This window comes from Eptesicus fuscus, chromosome 20 (genome assembly GCF_027574615.1).
Source record: "Eptesicus fuscus isolate TK198812 chromosome 20, DD_ASM_mEF_20220401, whole genome shotgun sequence".
Classification (NCBI taxonomy): domain Eukaryota; kingdom Metazoa; phylum Chordata; class Mammalia; order Chiroptera; family Vespertilionidae; genus Eptesicus; species Eptesicus fuscus.
In genome coordinates, this window is record NC_072492.1 from 48499818 (window position 1) to 48527396 (window position 27579).

Sequence of the window (27579 nt, forward strand, 5' to 3'; positions counted from 1 at the left end):
GGGGGGGAAGATTCCAAAGATCTCTTCTTGGGGGCGCATGGGGCTGTAGGAACTCAGCTTGGGCAGCTGATGTTGCCCGGTCTGGGGGAGATGGTACCTGGCCCCCTCAGGATCAGCAGAGCCCAGACCTGGGAGCAGCAGCTGGCGAGGAAATAAAGCTCCCGAGAGAAAACCTGTGTGCGTGCACGTGTCAGAACAGACTTTATTCCTCTGGGAGGCGCCTCGGTCCAGCCTCGCCTTCCCGAGCAGGAGCCGAGAAGCAGGGCTGGCCACTGCCCTCACCCTCAGCCCTGCACTGGAGCCCCGCCGCCTTGCACAGGTGGGCCTCCCCCGGCTTACAGCTCGGGTACAAGAGGTGGAGGGACCATTTCTTCTTCCTGTTCCCCTGGCAGCAGCCACGCCACCCACGTCCTTCTAAGGTGGGACTCCGGGAGGCCAGGAGAGAGAGGGCCTCAGGCCTTGCAAGTACATAGGAAGGTGGGCTGACCTCTGGCCTTGATTTGGGAGGTGTCCGGGGCCATCTCCACAGCGAGGTGTGGTGGGAAGGGGGAAGGACCCTGAGAAGAGATGCCCCTGAGCAAAGAGATGCCGCTGGCGGCAGCAGGCCTGTCCGCCTTCCCATTCCTGAGTCAGGCCCAGCGGGCCCACGGTAGAGTTGGGGGGAGGGGAGAGGGGGACACTGGTCCCGCCGGGCAGCAGTCGGTCATCTCTGTGGGTCACACAGGCCGTGCCAGTCAGCTTCACTCTCGCAGCGGGCGCGGCCCCGGAAGAACTGCTTGATGAGGTGCTGGGCCTCTTCCTTCACTAGAGAGTCGGGGTGGGGGAGTGTGAGGGCCGGTCGCCTCCCTGCAGGGCCCCCAGTCCCGCCTGGCCGGTGACCCAGGCACTCACCGCTCCTCCCAGGAGAGGGTTTCTGAGCCAGCGAGTGGGAGAGGTGGCGGGCAAAGGCTTTAAACAGGTCCTGCGGGTGGAGGGTGAGGAGCAAAGGGCTCAGACCCCGGCTCGGCCCCGAGCAACCACAGCCACGACCACAGGGCAAGGCAGCCGAGGGAGAGGGCCGCGGGCCGGGGCTCGCCTGCTTCCCAGTGGCTCCCAAGCCCTGCCCTCCCCGCACCGTGCCCAAGGCGCCGGGGAGGGCAGAGCCCACCCACCTAGCCTACCTTGGAGGCAAACTTGCCCTCTTTGTAGAAAGGGGTCAGGCACTTGACCACAATGTTCGCAGCCACCTTCAGGGAGGTGCCCGGGGCCGCGAGCTGGCAGGAGCCCTGGGCCGCGCGGCTTATGGTGCTCTGACCGCTGGCCAAGATGTTGTCGTTGGCCTCGGCTAGAATGGAGGCACTGGCTGAGGGGTGAGGCTTCTTCCGAGCCTGGCTCTCGGGGTTCTCCTGGGCAGGGCCATAGTGGAGGGTCACTCTTGGCTCCCTGTCACCGGCCCCTCCCCTGCTTCTGGAAGACTGGCCACAGCACGTGCTGCCTCCCTCCCGCCCAGCCCAGCCCAGCCCCCCTGGGACGTAGAGACAGAGCAGAGCGGAGCCGGCCTGGCCCACAGCCTCCCTCCCTGGCAGTACCTGCTGGGGCCTGGGCCGCTTGCCCCTCGGGGTCCCCTCCGGGAGGGTGAGCTGGCCTTCAGGGGGCCCCGGGTCTCGCAGTGGGCAGGCACTGGCGAGGAGAGAGCAGGCGTCAGGGCTTTAGGTACCAGCTGTGCCCTCGGCCGGGCAGCCCGCAGAGCCCACTGTAGGAAGTGGTCACGAAGGCCCGTGAGCGAAGGGGATTCCAGAGGGTTCCGGGACTGCCCTGCCCTTACCTTGGCCCCTCCCTGGTGCACTCAGTCTGGGGGTGAGCAGCCAAACGTCCCAGGGCTCCATCCTCCTCCTCGGTCCGTGTCTCTGGGGCCACAGGCAGGGGCCCCCGCACCCCAGCACAGGAAGGGCTGGCACCTTCTGCCCCGGGGGCTGCAGCCAGGACAGGCGGGCCCTCGGCCCTCTGGCAGAAGCGGGCGATGTTCTGAGAGTCCTTGCGGGCCGCAGCGGCCAGGAGCTGCTGCTTCTTGTTGGCCCGGGCCTTGGCCGCGGGGCTGCCCCCAGAGGGGCCCTTTGCCTTCTCAGGGGAGGGCCCCCCACAATGAGCACTGCTTCCGGGGGCCTCTCTGAGCCTGGGGACAGGCTCACTGCTTTCCTCATCCTGGAGGCCACACGGCTGGCTGGGGGACTCCTGCTGGCCTCTCTGCTCAGGCGGAAGGGCCCTCATCTCCTCCATCAGCTGTGAGGCCGTCTGGAACGGGATGGAGCCTTTGGGGAAGCCGGCTCCCACCCGCTTGGGTTTGAGCTGTGAGGAGGAGAGATGGTGCTGACCAGCAGGCCCCTCGAGGGCACCCCAAGGCTGGTCCAGGTATGGCCGTGTTTGTGGCGATCTGAAGGGCGGGGGAGGGAAACCGGCACCAAACCCCGGGGTCAGGCTGTGGGGCTGGAGAGACACAGACGGGGAGCAGACAAGCTCGCGGGCCTGCCTGGGGGGCACCCGGGCGCCAGGACTGCTATGTCAGGGGAGGCGGGGCTGTCAGGGGAGGCGGGGCTGTCAGGGGAGGCGGGGCTGTCATAGGGAGGGCCGTCAGGGGGCGGGGCCGTCGGGGGAGGCAGGGATGTCAGGGGGCGTGGCTTTCTGGGAAGGCAGGGATGTTAGGGGGCGGGGCTCTCCGGGGAGGCGGGGCTGTCAGGGGCGGGGCCGTCAGGGGCGGGCTGTCAGGGGAGGAGGGGCTGTGCCGTAGCTGAGGACAGGGAAGTGGGCCCGTGCCGTCCCCAGCGTCCCCAGGCCCGCTCACCGAGTACACCTGGGAGGCCGGCAGGATGTCGTGCTCGTTGGGCTCTGGGGGCTCGGCCTGGGCACTGCAGCCCTTGGCACCGCCTGCCGGGTGGTAGAGCTGCCCGTCCTTGGAGGTCCTATGGATCTCGGCCACCTGGGGCAGGGTGGGCAGGCTGGGCAAGCATGCTAGGCACCCACAGGCTCCCGGCAGCCCCGACCCAGGCTCCCACAGGCGGGCTATGTGGCCCGCGACTGTAGGCAACTGGACACTAGACAAGGTCCAGTCCTCAGGGGCTTGGCTAGAAGTGCCTCCAGCTGGCAAAGGGGGGAGTGGGCTCCCCCAAATGAGTGGCTTCTGGTGAGGAGTGGATTCTGGGCGGTCTGGGCCGGAGGGTGGCAGCCAGCCTGGGAGCGAGGAGGGGCTACCTCTTCCACCCTGACCTGAGCAAGCTCCGCCCACCCGCCCCCGCCCACCTTCTTCAACACGCTGGCCTTGTACAGGTTGGCAGCCTTGGCATTTCGGAACATCTCATGCTCTAGCTCCACAGCCTTGGCCTGCAGGTCAGGTCTGAGGGAGGGAGGGAGGTGTCAGGCCGGCCTGAGCCCTCTGCCTGCTGAGCTCCGGTGGGTTCTCCTGGGGGACCCTGGACATGGCTCCGGGCCTGGTGGGATTCCCCTCGGGGTGACCAAGCCTGCCCTGTGGGGGGCTGTAGGGAGCTGCATCCCCTGGGAGTAGTATGGGCCGCAAGCAGGGGAGGGAGCTCCCAAACAGGCTGGGGACCCAGAGTTCCAGCAGTTTCCAAAGGAACAGGACGTGGAGAACCCCTGCCCCCCCCCCCCCCGTGACTGGGGACACTCACCCCTGGGTGGCACCTGCAGCCTGGCAGTTACTGCCCAGGGCCTCCTCCAGCAGCCCCAGGCAGTGCTCACGGGCCTGCAGAGGGAGAGCGGGAGAGGTCGGTCACACAAGCCTGAGGCTGGGGGCAGGGGTGAGGAGCCGCTACCTCTTACCTTCACAGTGAGCCTGGGGATCTTCCTGCTAGAAGCCTCTTTCAGGGGACAGTCCTCATCTGGGGGGGAGGAGAGGCTCTCCACTCTGCCTTCTACTCTCTGGAGTCCCCAACCCCCCAAGGAGGCATCCTCCATCCACACCCTGGAAACAGCCCACAGCCCCTATACTGACCTGGGGGCACAAATTCTTCTGTCTTGGGGTCTCTGCCCTGGAAGAGGACAGGAAAGGCTGGTGAGGCATCCCGCCCGCTGCAGGACAGCACCCAGGTCAGCACAGGGAAGGGGGTGCTGAGGGTGTGAGTGAGCAGGAGGCACCTGGACCCCACAGAGGCCCCACCCCCGTCACCTTGCGCAGACTCATCTGCTTCTGGTAGAAGAGGTTCCACTCCCGCTTGTGGGCCTCATCTCGGCCCTCGTCCCCGCTGCCTCCAGAACCTTCGTCATACCTAGGGGACAGGCTGGGCATGAGCAGCCCTGCCCGGCCTTTACCCGCCCCCCACACCTCGGGAGGCCCTGGCAGCCCCAGCATGGCCCATGGTGCAGAAGGATGATCTGGCCGTGGCACCAGGGAGAGAATGCCAGACCATCTCCAGTGGGCGGGGGCCCGGCTTCATGGCCCCTCACCTGCTGAAGCCCCCGTAGCCCCTGCGGCCGCCCTCATACAGCTCAGGGTCGAAGCCATTGCCCTGGGAGGGCCCGATGCAGGTCTTGCTCCAGCTGCTGCTGCGCTCCAAGGCGTCCAGCTGCTTCCGCACAGCCGCGGGGTTCTGGCAGTGGTCACAGCCTCTGGTGCAGGCGGGGGGTGCATCCCCAAAGTACTTGGCAATGGCGGCATGGCGGCACCTGGAGCAGGCAGCATGGCAGAGACAGGGGTGAGGGCCCAGGCAGTCCCTGAGCTCAGGCTGAGCATTGCTCCGTGTCGGCACTGTGGTAAGCATCGCAGACTCCTCATCTCATAGGAGCTGCACAGCTCTGTCAAGTCCCTTACAAATGGCCAGTCCAGCGGCAAGCGTGTGTGTGCGTGTGTGTGTGTGTGTGTGTGTGTGTGTGTGTGCAGGCAGAGCTGTCCAGGTGCCCCGTCCCAGGGACAAGAGGAGCTGGTGCGAGAAACCCCTGAACAGCTGAGACCCTGAGGAGCAGGCTTCAGGACCAAGAGCTGACTGTCACCCAGCCCCTAGGAAGCCGGTCTGGCTGCCTTTAGCTGAGTGGAGGATGCACGCTGAATGGCCAGAGACGGCAAGGAGGCCAAGGCGGCCACCAGAGGGCGCTGTCGGCGCTGCTCTGAAAACCAGTGTGTAACGTTCTATGGCCCAAGCCTGTACCTCGGCACAGTGGCTGCCTGTCCGGCCTCGGGAGGCTCTGGCATCCAAGTGGTGTGGCCGCAAGGTTGGCTTCCTTACCCCTCCCCTCCCCCAAGCCCTGACTCACTGGGGTTTTGTGCTCACACTCAAAGGGCTCCATTGACAGCTCGGAGACGCAGGCTGGGGTGGGCTCCTGTCCTGTTCCAGGCACAGTCTGGTCGACGGGGTGGCACAACCAGCCAAATGTCAAAGGGCCCGGCCTGGCCTGGAGCCTGCCCCGACAGCCGCCCTGAGTGCAGCCACAGCCTGGCACGCTCTTTGGCAAGGAGACCGCAGGATCCACTCTCCTCTGGCCCGTGGCACACGAGGCACACCCCCCGCCAGCAGGCCAAGCACAGCCACTCCCAGGTCACTGGGACTCCTGAGCTCTTCCCCAGAATTCCTGGTGGGGGGTGGGGGGCTGGCTTCTTGGGTGGTCTGGCACCTCCCCCCACTATTTACTCTTTCCCTAGAGAGGCCCAGCCCGGGAGTGGCCTGAGGTTGCAGGTTGGGTGGTGGGGACGTGAGCCAAAGGCCCTCCTGAGGGTAGGGCAGGAGCCCAGGAGCTGGGCGTGCGGGGGGCCTCCCTCCCTCCCTGCCCACTCCACACCTCAGCGGGAACCTCCCTGGGGTCATCTCGGCTGAGGAACAGAGAACCCTCCTCTTTCATCAGCTCCCGGCCCAGGCCCAGCCCACGTGGCTTAGCACACACCCACCAGGAGGCAGAGGAAGAGGAGGAACAAGCAAGAGACAGAGCTCAGAGCGGGGCCATTCCTGGGACCTCCCAGGGCAGGGCAAGTTCTCAGCAGGACTCCCCGCCCGCCCCGCCTGTGGCCGGCTCCCCCTCAGTGGCCGCCCCGTGTAATTTGACACTTGGATCTCCTGGACGACCAACAACAAAAAAGCTGAAGCCCAGATAGCAGCTGGCTGTCAGCACCAGAGGAGCGCTCGCTGGCTCGCAGGAGGAGAGGCATCCAGGGAGCAGCACTGGGTCACCAGAGAGGCGGGTGACAAGGAAGGCGAGGTGGCGGGAGGCCGAGGACAGGCCCCAGGAGAAGAGGCCGGGCTGCCTGGCTCCCCAGCACCTGCGGCGGCGGCACCCGCAGCTCCAGCACCTGATCTCCCAGGTGAGTGGCCACAGCTGAGCGGGTGGGGATGGAGGGAATGGAGCAGCAAGGTCCCCGCCTCATGGACGGAGGACCACCCTTCACCATGGGGGACACACTTGGTCACCGTCTGCGGACGGCCCCCAGTTCCAACCCGGGCTCTCCCTGCTTTGCAGCCTCCCAGCACCGGGGACGCGGGCAAGGGGCAGGGTGCCTGCTTACTCTGCACATTAGTGTAAGCTCTTTGCATTCAGGGGGCTTACACGAGGCACGTGGCTGCCGGGCTTGGGAGAGGAACGTCGCCTGCCCACGGAGCTCCCCTTTCCCAGGACCCAGGCAGCGCCCCCCTGGCTGCTTCCCCCAGCCCAGGAGGCTCAGGGCAAGGCCCCCCCAGCCATGTGGCCGGGCCCAGGCAGCTCTGCCTCTCTGTGGCCCAGACCAGAACCGCCGCAGCCACCTCTCGTGGGGGCTTGGCCTGCTGACCACCAGTGTCCTCAGCCCTGGGCTCCGCTCACGTGCTCCTCCCGGGCCCGCTGAGAGCCCCACGAGCCCGCATCTCCCTAAGGCTGCACAGGAGTGAGAGGGCCGGTCTCCCAACCCGGGCCAGGTGGGGAGAAGGTGAGGACGGTGGGACTGAGGTTCAGGGGAGGGCAGAGAGGGGGTCCCTAGTGCCTGGCCCTCTGCTGCGCCACGGTAACACTGTCCTTAGCCCGTCCTCCAGGCAGCATGGAGAGCGGCCCTGCCCAGGAGGCTGACGCCCGCTTCCCTGTCCTCAAGCCAGGGTTAAAGTCCCCCCGGCCCTCCGGGTGCCTCCCCCAAAGCAAACAAGCCCGTGTCTACTTAGAAACGCGGCCCACGGCGACGCGGGGCCAAGGATCGCCCAAGTGTTCCGGGCTGGGCAGAGGCTGTGGGCTTTGGCCTGGCGGGTGGCTGGGGAGACTAGGTCCTGCAGCGAAGGGCAGCCCCCGGGAGGAGAGGGAAGACGCCGGGCTGTGCTGGAGGCGGCGGGTAAGGTGGGGAGGGAGGGACCCGTGTCTACTTCCCAAGACGGAGCCGAGACAAAAAGGGGTGACATGGGGCGGCTCCCCACGGCACACAGGGGGCAGGCACCTCTGCCCTGCTGGCCACACAGGTCTCCCACACATTCAGGTTATTATTCATTCTAGCTCTTTCTCCAATGAGACAATGCCCTGGGGCAGGGTGGCTACAACACCCTGACAGGATAACAGGCTGAGCCAGCAGCCCCGGGGCCCTGTACTTATCAGTCACAAACACACCCGCCGTTTCCCTGGGGAGTTGGGTATCAGCTTTGCGAGGAGGAAACAGGGAAGCTGTGTCCCGAGTGGCAGGTGTCTGGACGCCTGGCCACTCTGTTGCAAGGCTGTCTGTTCCAGATGACACACACAGGAATGTTTCCCGTCCGGCCAGCTCGGCCAGCTTTGCCCTCTGCCCTGCTCACTTTCCCCTCCGCTGGCGGCCGCTCCAGCGGGGAGCACCCTGGGAAGGTCCAAGAAGGGCCAACGCTTGTTCTGGCTGCTTCTAACTGACGCCCTGCACCCCCCCGCCCCCCATGGGGTTGGGAGGGACACTGGTTCCCTGGTTCATAGGCAGAAGGTACAGTTTTACAGAGTTTGGTGGACCTGAGACAGAAAGATCAGAAAAACGGAGAATTCTCAGTAGCCCCACTAGACTGGCCTGCCCCCCTCCCTCCAACCTGGGAAGGTACCGGGAGGAGAGGCAGCCAGCCCAGAGCACCCCTCCCCCCTCCCCCCCAGGCCACAGCTGGAAACTCGAGTAGGGCTCCCTCCAGAGCAGCAGCTGGGGCACCAGCTCATGGTCACCTGACGGCTGCTGGCTATATTGGGCACCAGGCGGCAGGCGCCCCCTTGGCCTTGGCTTTAAATAGCCCACTGGGAGGACCGCCTGGGACCTGCTGGAATGTGCCGCCTCCCTCTCAGGAAAGGGGCCCCTCCAGCTCCCCGGTGGCCCCCACTGAGGCTCCTGCTCAAGCCCAAGCTGGAGACGACAAAGCGCAACTGAAAAGCCGGGGCTGCTATCGGTCTCTGGGCCAGAAGAGCCGCGTGCAGCAGCCCCATGCCTTTTCCGGCGCAGATGGGGCCCAGGGAGCAGCCCCGATGGGCGAGGCTGGCCAGCTCTGGTCTCCAGAGGCCCTGGGTGCAAAGCCAGCATGCCATCCAGGTCCACGCCTGCTGCTGCTACTGCTGCGGACCCAGTCCTCCCAGAGGGGGCGGGGTCCTCCGGGCAGGGGTCTGCACTCTCTGACATCCCTGGAGGACGGCTGACTTTAGAGCTGAGGCTTCGGATCAACAAACCCGGCCTTTCCCAACCTGGGCAACCTTCCTCCTCCCCACGCCCCTCCGCCCGGCCTCCCTGCCACACCCTCTGAGCCCTCCCGGGGCTTTGTGGGGGTGGGAGCACAGTGAAGAGCTGCTGCCCCCCGGCCCTCCGTCCACCTCTTTTAAGGAGCGTGTCTGATGGATACATTAGGCAGTGCAGGCACCGGGCCAATCAGGCTGAAAAAGCCGACCGAGTGCGGAGGAAGAGGGAGGGAGAACAGCTCCTCAACCCTGTGCTTCCCCCTGGAATGAGACCTGAGGGTGGGAACCTGGGGGCGGGGTGCCCACCGGCCTCGGAGCAAGGGAGGGGCTGCTCCAGGGTCAATGGGGGAAAGCGGTTCAGTGTGCCCACGGGAGGGGGCCTGTGCTCTGGGAGGAACATGAAGGGCTGAGACGCAAAGACGTGCAAGGTCTGTCCTTCGGGGTTCTCGCAGAGCAGGTGTGGCTGGGCCTGGGAGCCGGGCCTGGTGAGAGCAGAGTCCCGGGCCCACGAGGGTGCGCTCCGGCTGCCCTGCAGAGCCCACCCGCTCCCCAGGGCCCAGGGCACTGAGCCGAGCCGCCGCTGGGCAGTGCCCTCGGCAAGCTGCTCGTGAGCGGGCTTATCTTGCTGGTCAGAGAGGAGGCTTCCCAGGACGGGCCTCCCCTGAGACAGGATGGGGCAGCACAGGGAGGGCTGGTCAGACCTGTCCGGCCGGGTGACCTCGGGAAGTCACTTCCTCTCTCGGGTCTCGGTTTCCCCATTTGTAAAAGAAAGGAGGCAGGAGTGATGGCCTGTGGCATTCTGGGCGTCTGCGCCTTCGCACCTTTGAGAACCGGATCCCAATCGACTTTGCGGAAGCGTGCTGCCCCTGGAGGGGGCTGAGAGAAGGAAGGGTCCCGCTTTTGACAGGAAAGCAGCTGATTTTCCAGGGAGCCATCACTGCCTGCCGCCCCAGCACCACTTAAAACGGCGCCGTCTCCAGCCCGCCTCCCCTCCCTCCCCTCCCACGCCACAAACATTCCAGAATGAAGGGCGCAGTGAAACCCCCCAGGTGCTGCAGGAAGGTCCCTACCCCCAAAGCCACCTCAACTCTCCTGCGCTGGCCAGACCCCACCCAGGGGGGAGTCCCATGCGCTGGGCTCCTCCCCGTGCCAGGCTCCGTGCCACCAGGTGGCCGGTCCTCCCCCAGCCTCGAAACACTGGCACCTCATCCTCACATAACACGAGAGAGACTCAGAGGAGACATCAGTCGCCGAAGCAGGAAGGGGGACAGCTTCAAATCCAAGACGGAACAGACAGAGCTACGGAGGGCAGCTGGCGCAACCGCCAGAGAGATGACTTGGAGGAGGAGACGCAGGCCTAAGGGATGGAGGCAGAGAGGGCACAGGTGTCCTCAGTGACCACAGCACGAGGTCCCGCCTTCTACAGTCCGCGCTGCCCGAGAAGGACCGGGCGGCTGTGGTCGCTGTGGGTCCCTCCTCACCCCGAGCGGCTCAAGCAAGGGCTGCACAGCACAGCGAGGCGGGAGGCGGCCCAGGGCAGAGGGCGGCTCTACGGAGGCTGGGCGGTGGCACCACGGGAGTGACGGGCTTCGCAGACCTGCCACCCCCGGAGAACCCTGGCTGACACCGGGACGCGGCGGCAGTCACCAGAGCCCCAGGTCTGGCACAGCCCCGGCCACCTGTCAGCCGCCCTGGCATTAGAGCTGCCTTGGAGAGCAGGCTCAGGCTGGGCGGGCACGCTGTTGCTGGCCCCTGTCCTAAGAGGCCAGGCTCCCTGTGGCCGCAGGGGAGGCGGAGGGCAGGGACCTCAGCTCTACAACATGCCCGACGTGCAGGCACGCTGGCCCTTCGCTTCGCGCCCCCCCCCCCCACCTCCGTTCTCCCTGCCGGTACCCCAGTCCTGAGTGACCCAGGGCCGCCAGGGGAGCCGCCAGTGCAGGGCACCTGCAACACCTAGGACTGGTGTCTGAGACGAAGCAATGTGAGCGTGAAGTCACCCCAACACAGAAACAACGGCCAACCTTGGCGGCTGGAGACCCCTCCCGTGCCCGGCGCTACTGAGCAGCTCCCAGCAGGGCCTCAGGCTGTCATCAGCAGCTTCCCTCCCCGGGCAGTGCCAGCTGTGGGGGGCTGGGGACCACCACTGAGCAGGGGCCCACGGGCTCCCTCCCTCCTGAGCCACCAGGGTGTGACGAGTGGGGCGAGAGGGTGAGACCTGACAAACTCGTTCTGCGGGCCCAGGGGAGCGGGAGGGTGGATTCTCGGAGCCGCCCGCCCGTGCCCGTGGGGACTCAGGTGCTCTCTCTCCGCAGCACAGCCGGCAGGAACCCGGGAGCTGGCCCAATGGGGGCCGCCGACTTCGTGCAGGAGATGCGCTGGGTGGGGGAGAGGCTGCTGCTTAAGCTGCAGAGGCTGCCGCAGGCCGAGCCCGTGGAGATCGTGGCCTTCTCGGTCATCCTCCTCTTCACAGGTCAGTCGGGCTCTCGGGTTCTCCTCGGCTCTTCCCGGCACCCGGGAGGCGAGACCACGGCGCTGGCCGGGGGGGGGGTGGGGGGGGGGGGGGGTAGGGCAGCCCTGGCGGAGTGGCTCGGTGTCTCCCGGGCAGAGGAGGGGAAGCAGATGTCCCTTGGGGGAAACGAGGCATTTCCCCTGGGCCTGGGACATGCCTCAAGGGATGGGCTGGGTGGTGCTGGGACCAGAGGCACCCAGCATCCTGCCCCAGGGATGAAGGGACCAGAGCTCTGGCAAGCGGAGGAGGTACCACAGGGAGGAGGTCCGGCTCCAGTGGCCGGCATGGAGAGCCTCGGGTATTGCTGCCCAGCGTGTCCAGCTTGGGCAGAGGCCCTCCCACCCCCAGAGGGGCTTCTGGGGAAGAGGTGGGCATTCCTTCTCTTCCCACCTCAGAGTTCGGTGCCTCTGCCTCTCCCCGACCCTCCAGGCACCGTGCTGCTGCTGCTGCTGGTGGCCTGTAGCTGCTGCTGCACTCAGTGCTGCTGCCCCGAGCCCAGGGCCAGGAAGGCCCAGGTGCGGCCTGTGACCCCGCCATGAGGGCGGAGAGCTGACCGAGAAGCTGGAGAGACTATGACGCCACACCCGGGTGTCGGCCTGGACCCCCAGCCCTGACTCCTCGAGACCAAGTCCACTGTCACAGCTCTGGCCCCGCCCAGGACCCGGGCACGGCACGTGGGGGCTTGTCATGGAAACAAGGGCCGTAACGGTCACAGGACCTCCCCCTGCAGTGAGCATGAGCACGGTGCCGAGGAGGAGCCACCACTTCAAGGACAGAGTCAACCACCGGGGATCTTGGCCTACCTGCACTTTTTAACAAAACACGCAAGCGGGGTCCCCAAACCTCGATGGAGAACAGCCCGCACCTGGGGGAGCTGGCCTTGGGGTTCTGCTGACCACGCCAAAGAGGAGCCGCCCAGTCGCGGGGACTTTGTGCAGGAGCTCCTGGGCCCACGCTCCCCACCAGAGAGGGAGCGTGTCAATATCCCAGCCCAGAGTTTGCCTGTTTCTTTCCCAGTAAAAGCTTTTTCATGATATGTTTCTGGGCATCAGACTCGCTGGGCTGGGTTCTGTGCATGAGCAGCGCCGCGTGCCAGAGATCCAGGGCGTGCCCAGCGCGCTCCCTGCGCCCGAGAAAGCGGGAGGACCACGCAGGCGGGATGCGGTGGGACCAGTGGCGGGTGCAGGGCGATGCCTGTCAAGCACCCGCTGCTGACGAGCTCTGGCTCCCAGACGCCCACTGGGCAGCGATGGACGCTGCGTGTGTCCCAGGCAGGTGCTGGCTCAGAAAGGCCACTTAGCAGTTGCCACTGCCATTAACTTGAGCCTGCACCCTCGCGCTAGAGGCTCAGGCCTCTGGTCTCCCCCAACGGCCGGAGTAAGAGAGGGGCCGGGCCCCAGTTCTGTCCACACCTGCGTCCCGACGCCTTCGCCCTTCCCCGTTTGTGTGCCCGACTGCCCGGTTCAGACCCTCGCCCCAGCCTCCAGCTGTGGGAATGCAGGTCAGTGATGCGACCCTCCCGAGCCGCGCTTTCTCCCTGGGAAATGGGCTAGTCCTGGTCACTGCCCCCTGGGGTGTGCTCGTGGGATGCCCTAAGATGGCCTGTTGAGCCTGGCACAGCGCGGGGCACGTGCTAAGAGCTCCGCTCCACTTCAGTCCGCTCTCTCTTCCGGAGAACGTGGCACGTGGGTGCAAGCCCAGGATGATGCAGGGGAGGCAGGGGCTCCGAGGGCACCTCCCCTCCGTCCCCACTGGTCCCCAGAGCCATACAGAGGCCTGCATATGCCTCTGCCACCTTGGCCGGGCAGCCCATGCTCTGGCCGCCTGAGAGCAGAAGCCCGTGGCCCAGAAAACGGGGTGGGGAGGGGACGCCAGCCCTGCCACCACCGCCCCCTCCAGCTGGCAGGGGGCGGGCGGGGGAGCTCTCTGGCTAGTTTCACTTCCTGGTGTCCAGGGACTTGTGGGTTTGGTTTCGATGGAAGATTCAGAGAGGAAGTGCTTCTGTACAAAATAAAAGAAATCCAAGAACCTGCCGTCTCCTCAACCCCGCCCCGCCCCTAAGAATGGGATTCAGAAAGATGATGACAACAATGATGGTGTGGCCATAAAGGCAACAAAACCCACTGAGGCTCGCACTGGGCATGCTCAGGCACTGTCGTAAGAGCTTGGCTGCATCATGTAATCATCGCAGTGACAGTGCTGCAGATAACACTAGCGCCACTTTTTAAAGATGAGGAAACTGAGCCTCAGTGATGCTAGACAATTTGTCTACGTTCAACCAGCTGCAGAGTGGCAGAGCCGCCTCTGGGCCCAGCCCGCCGGCTGCAGAGCCCCCCCCTCCCCCCCGCCACACCCAGCCGGGGCCTCCCATAGGCGAAGGCTCTGATTCCATTATCTCCACCAACCAACCCTACATCCCAAACACCCACACCCTGAACTGTCTCAGAATAACCTCCTGGGAGCAGGCGGGGCCCAACCAGGTCTCCCTCCCGGAAGGAAAACTCCAGGAGGAAGGCGGGAGGGGCGGCCCTGTCTCCCTCAGTCCCTGCACCACCGCCACCCACACCGGCTGGAGGGTCCCCAGGAAGCCCCGGTCCAGGAGCTGCTCCAACAGCGCAGCGGCCCAGTCCCTGTGCGACTTTTCACCCGCATCAAGGATGTCCCTTCCCGTGCTGGCTTTGGCAGCACAGACACGAAAATTGGAACGACACAGAGAAGATGAGCATGGCCCCTGCGCAAGGATGACACACAAAAATGTGTGTGTGTGTGTGTGTGTGTGTATAAAGGATGTCCCTTCCTGGGGGTGGCTGGGCCTGAAGCTCTTTGTTAGAAAAGATTCTAGCTTCCTGGTCCAGCTGCCAAGAAGTGGAGGACACAGGGACAGCCCTGATACTGACGGGCGGGCTGGCTGGTTTATTTGCATTTTTCTCCGCCAGGCCACGCAGTACCTAACTGCTGTGTCCAAACAAGACATGTCCCTGTCCTCAGAGGGCTGGCTCCTCCCCATTCCTTGGCAAACGGGCACACCCTGAGCCCTCCCCACCCCCCACCAATCGGGCCAAGCCCCAGGCTGGCTTCAATCGCACCCAGAGCTGCACCAGCGATGGCAGCTCCCAGCTGGGTCTCTCCGGGCAGGTGGGATGGAGAGGCCGCAGCAATCCCTCCCCCCGCCCCCCCCCACCCCCCGTGGTGGGAAAGGAAAAACAGGCACAGCAGGGTGGGTGGTGGCCCTGGAAGGGGCATCTTCAGGTTGTCTTGGGCCCCGAGACCAGACCGTCTGGCTGACTCCAGACCCAACACTTCTCCATTCCCCTCTGGACCGCAGCCCCCTGGACCGAGCCGCCGCCGCCGCCTGCCTGCGGTCACTGCCCGAGTCTCAGCGGGCTCACGCTCGCCCGGCAGGCTCTCCGTGCCTCCCCCTGTGGCCTCTGCGCTCTCGGTTCCTCAAAAGGGCCTCACTCTGCACTGAAGGCCATGCAGTCACTGTCTGCACAACGTGCCTTTTCAGACGCCACCGTGCAAGAGTCTCATTCAAGGCTCTGCAAAATGTGGCGCAGAGCCTGCAAACCGGTTTGGTCCTGCAACTTGTCTCTCAAACATTAACTACTGAAAGCAATCCACAACCCAATCTTCACGGCGACGAGCCCATTGGCTTGTGGGTAAAACCAGTTCCAGACCATAAAACACTGAGGCAAATTAATTTGTCCTTGAAGACAGCTCCTGCCCCATCCTTGGGGCCCGCCGCCTGCCACAGAACCCAACGCCCAACCCTAAGTCTGACCGAGCCTCCATGTCTCCACGCAAACATCTCTCCTCCAGGGCGTCCCCTCAGGCCCCGGCCAGGCTCCACCACAGGCACCGACAGCACCCTCCCCCTCCCGGCCCACTTCTCTCCATGGCGGTCCCTTCAGCAGAATGTTCTGGTCCGGGCCAGCAAGTGACTAAAAAAGGTGGCGAAAGCAATGGTCTTCCTGGCGCAGGTGGGGCCAGGGTCTTCTCCTGGCCGGTGTGGCCTGCTGCCCAGAGCTCCTGGATTGTCTCATTTGGCTTCGTGGAAGCAGAGCAAGAACTTAAAGACACCCCCAAAGACACCGAGTGTGAGATCCTCCTGCATTTTTACGAACTGTTTACGACGGTCCACACCGCGGTGATATGTGGGCAGGAGCATTAGGTGAGTGATTCCAGAGTCACTCCGAAGTGGTCAGAGAGGTACTGACGGGAAGGGGCTCCCACGCACTGAGGTCCGCACAGTCGGACCTGAGATGCGGAGCGGAGTTCACACCCAGCGCACTCCCTCCCTGGCTCTGTGAGCGTGCCGGTCCCCAGCTGTGACACTGGGGCTTCGGCTATCCTTGTTGCCTCATTTTCCACGTAATGTTAAGCGCAATTATGTAATTACAATGACAACCGCCACAAACAGGTTTGGAACAACCAGCTGATTCTTGATAAGCATCGACTTCACGGATGGAGCGGAAGTACAAGGGCATCCTAGAGACCTGCCCGCGGGCTGGGAGCGGTCAGCAGGCCAAGGGCATTAGTCAGGTCGGCCTGGGTCAATTAAGCCCGTGACTGCTAAGAGGGACTTGCACCTCACCCGCCTCCTTGCACCTGCTGCGCATCCGAATCACCTGGCCAGCTCTTCCAAGCTGGGGGCCGACACGCCCAGGGAGTGACGTAAGTGGTACGAGACGCGGCCTGGGCATGGGCGCTTAGAAAAGCTCCTACAAGCTGGGTGAGGACAGTGCGCTAGAATGTCAGCTCTGGGAGGGGGCCTGCCTCTCCGATTCACGCTGGGCAGCAGCGCCTGGCACAGCGGAGCTTGACACCTGACTTGTGGAGTGAGTGGTGGCCGTCAGGCATCACTTGCCAGGGCACCGGCCCGTTCCCACTTCCTAGCTGCCTGGCACACCCGTGGGCAGGAACCAACCACACGAAGCAGCTGCAGACAAAGGCCCGGGGAGAAGGTAGGCCCACAGCACCCAGAGCCTCCATGGGGGTAAACACTTCCACCCAGAAATGAGTTCCAGGAGGTGCCAGCAGGAGGCGCAGTGATCCATTCGCCCTGCACCGCAGGAGGGAGCCTGAGGGGTGGTTCCAGCCCCAGGGCTTCTGAGCTCCCGGCAGGTCCTTTCAGGCCACAGTTCATCCTGACAGAGGGAGGCAGGACCCGCTTCCGGAGGTAGATGGAAGGCCTGGGGCAAGGGCCCTGGCTCCAGTCTCCTCCCCTACTCACCCCACGGCTGACTTCTCTTAGCGAGGACGTCACCACACGTGTGCCCTGAGCAGCGCCCCCCCTCCCCATGACATCAGAGCAGGACGAATGCAGCTGAGGGAGGAAGTGTGCAAGGCAGAAAGGGACCAGAGGTTGCTAGGCAATGGGCTCTGGCCCACCTCTGTCACCTTTGTGACAGCAATGAGGTCTGGTCAGGGCCACCTGGCACTGAGGACACCTTTCCTCCCATCAGCTGCTTCTCTGAGTCAGAGCACAGCTCTGGTCACCTGCTGGCCTCTCCAGCTCATCCCCCAAAGTGTGGGCCCCTAAGGGTCACCCCGTCCGCCCTCTCAGGACTCGGGAGTGTTAACAGCAGAGTCAGGTAAGACTCCTTCCTTCTCTGCCCTGACTCCCCTCTGTTGGCTACAGGCTTGCCTCCAAGGAAGTTTCCGGAGGTCTCCGCTCCAGGCTGTCCACTCCTCCGCAGCCATGCTGATCTCTCCCAATGTGTGCCAATTGAGGCAGGAAAAATAGGATCTAGACCAGGGGTCCTCAAACTTTTTAAACAGGGGGCCAGTTCACTGTCCCTCAGACCGTTGGAGGGCCGGACTGTAGTTTAAAAAAAACTATGAACAAATTCCTAGGCACACTGCACATATCTTACTTTGAAGTAAAAAACCAAAACGGCAAAAACACCCGCCTGTGGCCCGCGGGCCGTGGTGTGAGGACGCCTGGTGCAGAGCGGAGCTTTAGCCGAGCAGGTCTCAGGCTGGGAGAGGAAGTCCTGCCCACGCCCCTGAGAATCCAGAGGTGGCCTCCACAGGACCCAAAGGCCCCTCGGGGGAGCCAGCCCTCGCCCGTTCCCACAGGAGGCATCGAGCCCAGAGACCCCTTCCTGCGGGTCTCGGAGATGGCCCAGCGGGTGAACCTGGGGGCGGGGCGGGGCGGCGCCTGGGGGGGGGGGAGGCCCTGCACCCAGTGCCTGTCCCCCTCACAGGTCCACATGGACACACTGACAGCAGACCAGAGGCGCCTCTGGAAGGAGGAGTTCTGGCAGAACCCCTGGGACCAGGGGGGCCTGGCCGTGATCAGCATATTCGTCATCACCGTCCTGCTTCTCATGCTGTTCGCCATTGTGTTTGGGGCCCTCCCTCCTCCTGAGAAGGTGGACCAGTCTGAAGAGTCATGACCTGACTTTCGGGGGGCCAAGGAGGGGGGCCACCTGTTCTACACTCTCCAAACACCGTGGGCCTTTCCCTCAAAGCCCCTTGAACAGCCTGGATTATACATTTTATGTGATTCTCTGATAAGCGTCTGTCTTTCTCACTGAGCCGAGCCCCATAAAGCAGGTCCCTTCGTGCTCACCACTGAGTCCCCCCCGGCTCCCCAGAGCCCAGGTCAACCTAGGCCTAAACACAGGGAGGCCTGGAGGCCGGAGGCCGCTTCAAACCTAATTGCCATTCCTTCTGACACTAGTAGGGAAAGAGCCGGGTCACCAATAACCGAACACTCCCATGGCCGCAGCTCAGAGGAAGCAGAGGATGGAGGAGCATTTTAGACCGAAGGGCTAATAACAAGTGCAAGGTGGTCCCAGCTTGTCCAGAGCCCCCTGGACGTTCCGCCCACACCGCTCACAGCGCTGTGCTCGGAACCTGCCCGCCCGCCGCCACCTGCCTGTCACTGCAGCTCCCGGGCTCCTGCAGATGAGACGGGTGAGTGAGTTCCCAGTGGGCAGGCTGGCGCGATGTGAGGGGAGCTGATCTCTCTCCAAGCCCGTTACGCACCCCCGCCGAGAGAGAAGCCGCGCCACATGCCTATTCGGGTCCAGGCTGAGGGCGGCTCCTCCAGTGAAGCCAGAGGCCCTGCTCAGCGGCACGTGATGACCACAATGCCAGGGGCTCAGGACTGAGCTGCGCATGGGGCCATCCATTCCAGAAGGGGATGAAGTAGGGTGGATGGACGACGACCCAAAATATTCAACGAGTCCTCACGCCGTCCGTTTCGGGGGCCTTCCACGAAAGAAAGGGTCCCGACTTCCAGGTTGCCTGGCCGGAGACACCCCATGCAGGCAGGGTCCCCTGGTGGCCCGAGAGTGGCCCCATGTTAGCTGGTTAACGAGTGGGTGCGGGGCGTGGAAAAGATCTCAGTAACATTTTGTTCAGAAACACGCGAGTAAGTCACTCACCCCAGTTCTTCACAGAAGGTCACCAAGGCCTCAAAGGCCAGGAGGGCAGCTTTATCAGAGGCTTTGTTCCCCCTCTTTTCCTGGAGACAAGAAACGACATTTGTTCTGGTGGTTACCACAGAGAAAGGGGGTGGGGAGGTGGAAGAGGGTAAAGGGGGGATAAATGAAGGAAGACTTGACTTGGGGTGGTGAACACACAATACAATGGGCAGATGATGTATTACAGAACTGTACACCTGAAACCTATATAATTTTATCAATCAACATCGCCCCAATAAATTCAGTAAAAAAAAGGCAACGACCATTTAGCAAAAGTCTTCCATAGGTGAACTACCTTGTAGCTCAAAAAATGAGAGAAAAACATCAAATGAGAGTAAGAAAGCCACTTACAAAACAGTGTCCCCAAACCTGACCGTGCATGGGTAACTGTAAGGGGGACGCGGGCCCATCCCCGGGCCACTGAAGGGTGTGAGAGCTCGTTCACACACGTGCCAAGCCTTTCACTTAAGTTTGCATTTATGTGGTCACTGATGAGTGCATGTCTTCAGATGAGCTTTTCTCACGTCCTTTGTTTTGTGCCAGGGGGTGGAAGCTCTCTATTCAGTCTCAACTCCAGCCTTTTGTTTGCCTTCTACATTCTGTATTTTTCCAGATCTACTATTTAGTTTATGGTTTCTTTTTCATTTCCATTCCTAGGTACTTATGCTAATGCAGAGAAAAGCTGCTGCTTTTAAAAATGTCTTACATTCATCCGTCTTGCCAGGTTTTCTTTTTAATTTTTTTTTTTTTCAGAGAGGGAGAGATAGAAACATCAGTGATGAGAGAGTATCATTGATCAGCTGCCTCCTGCACGGCCCCTAGTGGGATCAAGCTTACAACCCGGGTATGTGCCCTTGACTGGAATCGAACCTGGGACCCTTTAGTCCACAGGTTCTACCCACTGAGCCAAACCAGCTAGGGCTTGCCAGTTTTTTTTTTTAATAAATTCTTATAAATGGGCAGATATGCATTGACATTTCTAGCTCCTGATGTCTTCTTTCCTGTTCTCCTTGTCCCCGTAAGTGTGTGTGTGTGTGTGTGTGTGTGTGTGTGTGTGTGTATAGTCGTTGTGTTGTCCTTTTAGTGGGACTAGAAATAAGTACTTGTATTTCATCGTTCTTTAGGAAAAGTCTACATGTATTCTTTTGCAACTTCACACATTATGCTTTGGGGGATTGATCCACGTTGATTCATGTAGATTTACTGGGTCAGTTTTCTGTTCTAGCCCATTGCCCTGTGACTAACCCACCGTTTTCTTATCCAACACTCTACAGAGGAAGAGTCTGATTGACTATTAGGTGCTGCAGCCAACATCCCTGTACATCCCTGTACACGTGACAGGTTGTCTACGCAGACGTGGGATTACCGAATCACAGAGCACCAGCATCCTCCACTTACGCGTTATCACCTCCTCTCTCTTCGAAGCAGTCGTACGAGTTTACGTTCCTGACAGCACTGTGAGTTACCCTTCCCACGTCCCCACAAAGAGGGTGTCCATTGCTGCCAGTCTGGTGGGCGGAAGCAGCTGGTCATCTAGCCTGCGTCTCTCCCACCCCTCCGTGAGGTGAGCATCTCTTCACACGCTCACTAGTCCGGCTCCCTTCCCTGTGACACTCAGACTTCCTGCTCTCAGCTGCTGCCTTTCACTCACCTGTAAGAGTTCCCTACGTGCTCAGTCACTTACGTACGCTGCAAGTATTTCCCCAACAACGGCTCCTTTATCACTGTGTTTATAGAAATGTTTAGTTTGAATTTAGTCAAATAAGAGTATCGTCCTTGATGGTTTCTGCTTTTCAAATCTTGACATCCTCTTCCCTTCCTCAAGGCCATCAAGTACTTCTCCCCATTTTTACAGTTTTTTGAGGTATTTAATCCATCGGTAATTCGCATGTGTACGGTATGGGAGGTAGGAATTTAATTGTATCTTTTCCAGCACCAATTATTCAACAGTTCATCCTTTTTCTATTGATTTGCAACACTGCCTATCTTACATCCATTTTCCACGTGGGTCTGTTTCTAGGCTCTGGACAAAGAATGCATGATTTTTTTTTAAAGACTAAAGAGAAAAAAAAAGAACTTACATAAAAATATGAGAAAATGCTTATGTAACAATGCTGATTAAAACAAGGCAGGATTGATCTTGACTATGGAAAAGAACATGCACACACAAGACCGTACTAAGATAAATTAAACATAAAGAAGTCTAGCCCGGCTGGTATGACTCGGTTGGTTGGGCGTTGTCCTAGCACCGAAAAGTTGCCAATTCGATATCCTGTCGGGGCACATGCATGGGTAGGGGGCGTGAAGGAGGCAGACGGTTGATGTTTTGCTCTCACGTGGATGTTTCTCTCTCTCCCTCCCTCTCTAAAAATCAATTTAAAAATCTTAAAAAGAAAACAAGTCTAACCTAGCTTGTTGCAATGCCCATCGACCAACATACAATTCCCCCTTGCTATACCATCTGGCCCCAGGAGCGCCCCTCCAGCTTACAGAATCTCCATCTGAGTTCAGATTTAAGCTGCGCAAAATCGGAGAGCTGTCAGTTTGGACAGAAAGGGCTACTACTGCCTGGGACTTACCTGGAGTTTTGCTACTTCCTTCCTGATCAGGAAGCTGACTTGGTCCCGGTCGCTCCTGGAGTAATAGAGGCGGCACCAGGAAGGCTGCCCGTCCCTGCCCGCCCGGCCAGACTCTTGGTAGTACCCAGCCATAGACTTGGCAATATTCCAGTGGGCGACAAACCTGCAGGACCCAAAGGGGCAGCAGCATGAGACGTGGCAGGAGACCTGAGGGGAGGAGTGATTCTGAGCAGGTGGGGCAGGGCTCTCCAGTGAGCAGGGCTGGGTGGGCGAGCAGGCAGAGAGGACCCCAGGGTGAAGTATGGCTAGGGCAGTGGTCTGCAGACTCATTAGTCACAGAGCCAAACATCAACAGGACAACGATTGAAATTTCTTTTGAGAGCCAAATTTTTTAAACTTAAACTTCTTCTAACGCCACTTCTTCAAAATAGACTCGCCCAGGCTGTGATATTTTGTGGAAGAGCCACACTCAAGGGGCCAAAGAGCCACATGAGGCTTGCAAGCCGCAGTTTGCCGACCACTAGGCTAGGACACCTGCAGTCCATCGGCAGGCCTCCCTGCCATGGAGCAGCCCAGGTCAGAGCCATAGCAGTCAAGGGGCAATTCCAACCCATACGAGAGACAAAAACCCTGGTCAGAGGTCCCGTGGGGAAAAACATACTGGACTTAAACAAATCAGATTAGGCCACTTAGGAGCCCCACAGCCTTGATAAAGGTCCTTGTGGATCTCTCTGGAGAGGGAAAGGGATAACACTGAGTACCTGCTAGGAACCAGCGGACATATTTGTCTCATTGGATTGTTACAGTCACCATCATGGGAGGCAGCCCCGTGCCAGAGACAACGAGCGTGAGATGCAGAGGTGAACTGTACAAGGGGACACAGCAAGGGGACAGCAGAGCTAGAGTCTCAGCCTGGGGGTGTCTGACTTCAAAGTTGGCCCCTAACAAGACACAGCCAACCCAGCATCCAAACTCAGGTTCCCAGGTCCGTGTTCGGAAGGAGACTGGCCTTTGGGTGGTGAACACAATACGACAGACAGATGATGTATTGTAGAACTGTACACCTGAAACTGTATGTAATCTTATTTACCGATGTCACTCCAGTAAAATCACTAAAAGTCTAAAACATAAAAAAATGTCCGTGTTCTCTCAAATGCAGTCCGCAGACTGATTCCTACCCTGACCAACTCAGTCACTGACAAGACCGCGTGTGCAGAAGAGCTCCGCCAGCCAGCACGGCATCACTGCTGGTGTTATTCCGAAGCCAGCGCTTCAGTCTGGAGCCCAAATGTCTCCCCAAGGTCAGAGCAAACCGCCGCCAGCGGGGCCTGGGAGGCCGCTGCACTCGTCTCCTCCGGCCCGTCAGCCGGCAGTAACAAGCAGCGATGGGAACAAGCGCTTGGCCTCCGACTTCCCGCAGGGAGCAGGTTAAGATGGTCATTCCACCCCTCACAGGGCCCTCCGCTAGGACGTGAGTGAGCGGCGCTGTGTTAATGAATGAGCCTGGTGGTCTGAGTGCGGCCCATCTCCTGGGGATCAGCAGGACGTGCTGTGCCATCACTGTGGCCTGTGACCCAGGGACCCTCCCCTGGGGCCTCCTTCCCCGCTGGCGCTAGAAGGAACACAGGGACCTGGTCCTCCTGGCAGCCCACGCCCAGCCAGGCCCTGACCAGGAAGGGAAGACAAGAACCAGAGCTCACCTGACGTTGGCTTTGTCCACTCCCATCCCGAAGCTAATGGTGGCAACGATTACGGGGACCTTCCCCTCCATCCACTCGTTCTGCACCAGCGTCCTTTCAGAGGCCTTCAGCCCTATAAAGGGGGGAAGGTGGAGAAGGGAGCTCGCATTTCCCTTGGGGTTCCCTTGGGGTCTGTCTTGGGTTTGACACTATGTCGGGCACTGTACACACACACCCCCTGAATCCATTACTTACCTGCTGTGTGACCATGGGCCAGGCACTTAGCCTCTCTGAGCCTGAGCTAATAAATATAAAGGCCCGGCCTGCGTTCTCAATGAATGTTAGAGCCAAGGTTCAAACCCAAGTCCGCTGGCCTCCAAAGCCTGTGCTCTTTCCACACCAGCAGCCGGGCTTTAACAACTCCTCCCCGGCTGCTGGGCACAGGGCGAGAGAAAGCGTCCCGGAGCCCCGGTCTCATTTTAGACCCATTCTTGGCCAGACTCCTTCTGGTGGATGTGAGTGAACCACTTTAGCTCTGCCTGGGAAGCTAGACCAGATGGCAGACCACCTGATTTCTCAGGAGCCACAGGAACAAGACACGCGCCAAGAGGCCTGTGAGAGCGGAGCGGACCATGTGGCCCGGGCGGCCCTCACCTGCGTGGTAGGCCTTGGCACTCAACCCCCTGGAACTGAGCTCTATCGCCAGCTGTTCACAAGCCTCTCTGGTCCTGCAGTAGACGATGCCGCAGCCGGACAGCACCTGAAGGCGAAGACAGGACAACGGGAAGGAAATCAGCGCTGGGAAAGCGAGCCATCAGCCCGTTGTCCTGCGGCCTCTGTAACAGGAGCTCTGCACCGTCTCCCATCAGCCCCACGTCTCCCTGAGGCAGGCCGCCCAGCAGGGCTCTGCCCCTCTCACAGAGCAGGACCGAAGCGGCTCAGCGCCCCCGAGGCCCGGCCAACCAAACTCCTCTGCCTCCTCCCTCAAACCCTGACTAAGTCTGCAAAGGCCACAGTCAGAGAATTTCCGGACAAGGAAAGCCCAGTGAGGGGACGCCAGGAAGCCAGAGGGACGAGTCTCTGTGCTTTAAGCAGCTACAGCTCGTCTGGGCTGAGGAAGCCAGAAAAAGCAAAGGTCTTAGAAAAGCAAACCCAGCTCTGGGCTCCCCAGAGCTCAGTGCCCTCACCCCTTTCCCAGCCTGCTGGCCAAGCGCCTTAAGGCAGAAGTCCCTCAGGCTCCCGTAGGGATCCGAAAGCAGTTCCTTGAACTGCACGTCGTAGAAGAGATTGGCCCGGAAGCAGGGAGTCTTGAAGGCAGCAACCGGCTGCTTGAGGTGCAGAGCCGCAAACACATCCTCACGGACCTGCGGGGTGGCCGTGGCGGTCAGAGCCACACACGGGGCATGTGCCAGGCGGGAGCGCAGGGCACCCAGGCGCAAGTAGTCGGGGCGGAAGTCGTGCCCCCACTGAGAAACGCAATGAGCTTCGTCCACCACCAGGTAGGAGAGCAGGTGGCGGGACACCAGGGAGTTCAGGGTGGGCTGGAAGGAGGCGGAGGCTGCCATCTCGGGCGTGATGTACAGGAGTTTGGTCTGGGGCTTCTCCTGCTCCAGGTCGGAGAGCAGCTCCTTTTTCTCCTGTGCCGAGAGCTTCGAGTTCAGGGACCGCACTCGCACCTTCAGGGCCAGCAAGTGGTCCACTTGGTCCTGAGGGCAGAAGGGGAGACACACTGAGGGGAGTCAACTGGCCCTCAGCATCTCGGGGGCATTTCCCAGTCATACAACGTCCTCCTCCCACCCTCCAACGTGTCTCTTCTTTGCCTGCAAGAAGGACTGAGGGTGACGTGGTTGAGAGGACAGGCTCTGGAGCCAGACAGACCTGGATTATTTTTAAATATATTTTTATTGATTTCAGAGAGGAAGAGAGAGAGAGAGAGAAACATCAATGATGAGAGAGAATCACTGATTGCCTGCCTCCTGCATGCCCCCTACTAGGGATTGAGTCCACAACCAGGGCATGTGCCCTGACCGGGAATCAACCGTGACCTCCTGGTTCATAGGTCGACTCTCAACCACTGAGCCACACAGGCCTGGCAGACAGACCTGGATTTAATCCTGGCTCACTTACCTGCCACATGTTCTTGGGCTTGTTCTTAACCTTAGCCTGTCCATTTTCTCACTCTCTTTCTCGCTCTTCTATAAAAATAGTGATACCTGCCCTGGCCGGTTTGGCTCAGTGGATAGAGCATCAGCCTGCGGACTGAAGGGTCCCGGGTTCAATTCCAGTCAAGGGCACATGCCCAGGTTTCGGGCTTGATCCCCAGTAGGGGGCATGCAGGAGGCAGCCGATCAATGATTCTCTCTCATCATTGATGTTTCTATCTCTCTCCCCCTCTCCCTTCCTTTCTGAAATCAATAAAAATATATATATATATTTTTAAAAATAGTGACACCTAATAGGATTGTTGTGAGAATGAAATCTTATGTCTCAAAGGTGTAATGAATGCACATAAAGCTCCAGCATAAAGCCCCAGCAAACACCCATTAAGCGCTCTTATCGTTCTTTCCTGTCTCTTTCTTCACAGTTGATAGCTCTTAACCACTATTACGTGGCTACACTTCCTCATTTCTGATTCTAGCAGCCCATTGCAGGCCTCAAATATAGTCAGAAGTGCAGAGCAGGTGTTAACAACATCCCAATCGGCCTCTCATCCCTTTTTCTTTCATAGGTGCGCCCTTGCCAGAATAAAGCAGGACACCAGGGATCCCCCATCAATTTAGCCCTCTACCCATCTGCATGCATGTGCACGAGACAGTTCCACATTCGTCTGGACAAAAAGTAACACAGGAAGGTAAGAGACCACACAGCACTATGCACTAGTGGAGAAGCCTGCGTATGGGCAATTCGGGTACAGAGAGGGGGATAAGCAAATCAAAGAATGTGAGAGGCAAAAGACCAAAGAAAGCAGAAGTGAAATTTCCAGCGATAAACAACCTTCCCCTAAACTTTCTGGGCCAGCATCTTCATTTCCCTAAGCCTCACCTGAATCAGTGCAATGAGAGGAGAGATGACCACGGTGATGCCTTTGGCCAACAGAGCAGGGAGCTGATAGCAGAGGGATTTTCCTGCCCCTGTGGGCATGCACACAAAAACATCCTTGTCACCTGAAAAAATACAAGAAGACAGCATCTCAATGCCTTCTGCCTTTTATCTTTCCTTCGTCAAAGGCTGTTAGGAATTAAATGAGAGTGTAGGAAAAGCCCTAGCAGAGTGTCTGGTACAATGGCGGGGGGGGGGGGGGGGGGGGGGCGGGTCTCAATATATTCTCAATTCCCTTCCCATCCTTTCTATGAAAAGGGTTACAGGGACATTTGGAAAAGCACACGAACCATTTCTGATCAAGGCAATAACAACTACAATGTTTCAAGTAGCCATGAAAGCTGATGCTTCTACATGAGTGCGCATATCTGTGTAGACATGGAAGCAACATCGTTCAGATGTCTTGTTTATAAACATCACAGTGTAGTTAACTGTACACAGCTGCTCCCCTCTTGACAACCTCCATGTGTCAACAAATCTCAAGTGGATAATATTACGAATCCTTCCTTCCCTAGTTGGGACCCAGGCCACTCAATCTTTAACAAAGGGATTACCTAGGTCAGCGACTGGATGAGGCCTTTGCGGCCACTCCCACACAAACCAAGAGGCATCTGTGAACTGTTTTCAAAGACAGTCTGTAGCTCTGGCTATGAAATGTAAGAAACAGAACAGTTGGGTGGTTCTGCCCATAAAACGGCAAGTTTGGGGTCGATCAGATTTCCAAAACCGGTTATGGACCAAGGGTGGGGAGGTAGGAGGGGTTAGGAGGAGGGTGTTGGACGGCAGTGCTATGGTATAGCTGGGGTAAATGTAAACACAGGAAGTGTGGCCTTGTTACCTTTCACTACAGCCATGGTCGCACTCTCCTGTAAAGGTGTCTTAAAAGAGTCAAACCCGAAGACCTTCTTCAATGTGCTCCGGACTCGACGCTCAGGGTCAAAGGGAGAGGAACGGTGGGTGCTCATCTTAGCGACAGACAGTAGCCAAAGGTTAAGGCCAAGGTGATGACCACAGGGTTGTGACAAAAAACCCTGTTCTGCTTTTAAAATACTGCTTATTTTTTCTCTTTAGTATAAATTTGCTTGATTACACTACTCAAGCAATATATCATTTTCAAGTCATACATCAATACATTCCTGGGTAATTAACATCTCCACGTTCACAGCAGTGAAAATAAAAACACTGAACTATCCCCGGCCACCGTATGCACAGGGGAGCCAGATATCAGACGAGCAGAAACACAGACGTCTTCGGAATCGTTTGGAGAAGGTGGAATTGGTTAAGTTCCACCTTCTGCTCCTTCTATAAGCATAGCCATGACGCCCATTCTTTTCCCCCCAGACCCGGATCCCTTCTTCCCAACTCCCGGAGTGAGAGCTCCTCCCCTTTCCTTCTCTGAGCCCCCGATCCGCTTCACCCCAGGATATCAGAGCTGGCCGTGGGCCGCCCGGGAGCGGAGGGCTCTAGTTCGGGGGGGGCGGCCGACGCCTGCAGGCTCGGGAACTACTCGAAGACCCCCATCGCCACCGCCAACTCTGAGAAGCCAAACAGCCGGACAACCACAGCCGGGCGAAACCCCAGCAACCTTGTTTCCGTCGTGCCGTAATGACGTCGCGCGAGCGCTGTGTGAGGGGCGGGGCCAGGCGCAGAAACAGCCGTCCTGATTGGTTCCCGGTTTGGAA

The 27579-nt window shown here is 60.0% G+C and overlaps 3 protein-coding genes and 1 non-coding gene across 7 annotated transcripts; 3 read left to right on the forward strand and 1 right to left on the reverse strand.

The window, feature by feature from the left end:
- Positions 1 to 185: 185 nt before the first annotated feature.
- On the reverse strand, positions 186 to 27486 carry RECQL5 (RecQ like helicase 5). 2 transcript variants are annotated; one of them, XM_054709121.1, is made up of 19 exons: positions 26736 to 27486; positions 25841 to 25962; positions 23986 to 24504; positions 23453 to 23558; positions 22820 to 22931; positions 21120 to 21282; positions 18502 to 18581; positions 4435 to 4653; positions 4157 to 4256; positions 3983 to 4019; positions 3811 to 3869; positions 3660 to 3733; positions 3274 to 3367; positions 2819 to 2953; positions 1805 to 2325; positions 1569 to 1659; positions 1161 to 1385; positions 892 to 961; positions 186 to 804 (listed from the first exon to the last, which is right to left on the reverse strand). In XM_054709121.1, exons 1-19 carry the CDS (start codon positions 26860 to 26862, stop codon positions 704 to 706), a joined length of 2955 nt encoding a protein of 984 aa, XP_054565096.1. In that variant the 5' UTR covers positions 26863 to 27486; the 3' UTR covers positions 186 to 703. The 2 variants fall into 2 exon arrangements, with proteins under 2 accessions (XP_054565096.1, XP_054565095.1); XM_054709120.1 differs by having other exon boundaries at positions 186 to 961.
- SMIM5 (small integral membrane protein 5) lies at positions 5884 to 12138 on the forward strand. 3 transcript variants are annotated; one of them, XM_028130577.2, is made up of 3 exons: positions 5884 to 6277; positions 10908 to 11065; positions 11534 to 12138. In XM_028130577.2, the coding sequence occupies exons 2-3, from the start codon at positions 10939 to 10941 to the stop codon at positions 11641 to 11643; spliced, it is 237 nt and encodes a 78-aa protein (XP_027986378.1). In that variant the 5' UTR covers positions 5884 to 6277; positions 10908 to 10938; the 3' UTR covers positions 11644 to 12138. The 3 variants fall into 3 exon arrangements, with proteins under 3 accessions (XP_027986378.1, XP_027986379.1, XP_054565097.1); XM_028130578.2 differs by having other exon boundaries at positions 10913 to 11065; XM_054709122.1 differs by lacking the exon at positions 5884 to 6277 and adding an exon at positions 9014 to 9023.
- On the forward strand, positions 13774 to 13880 carry LOC114227634 (U6 spliceosomal RNA). The gene has a single exon (XR_003613718.2). It is a non-coding gene; the product is annotated as a U6 spliceosomal RNA (small nuclear RNA).
- SMIM6 (small integral membrane protein 6) lies at positions 16538 to 17615 on the forward strand. Its single transcript, XM_028130580.2, has 2 exons — positions 16538 to 16698; positions 17314 to 17615. Exon 2 carries the CDS (start codon positions 17320 to 17322, stop codon positions 17503 to 17505), a length of 186 nt encoding a protein of 61 aa, XP_027986381.1. The 5' UTR covers positions 16538 to 16698; positions 17314 to 17319; the 3' UTR covers positions 17506 to 17615.
- Positions 27487 to 27579: the final 93 nt, after the last annotated feature.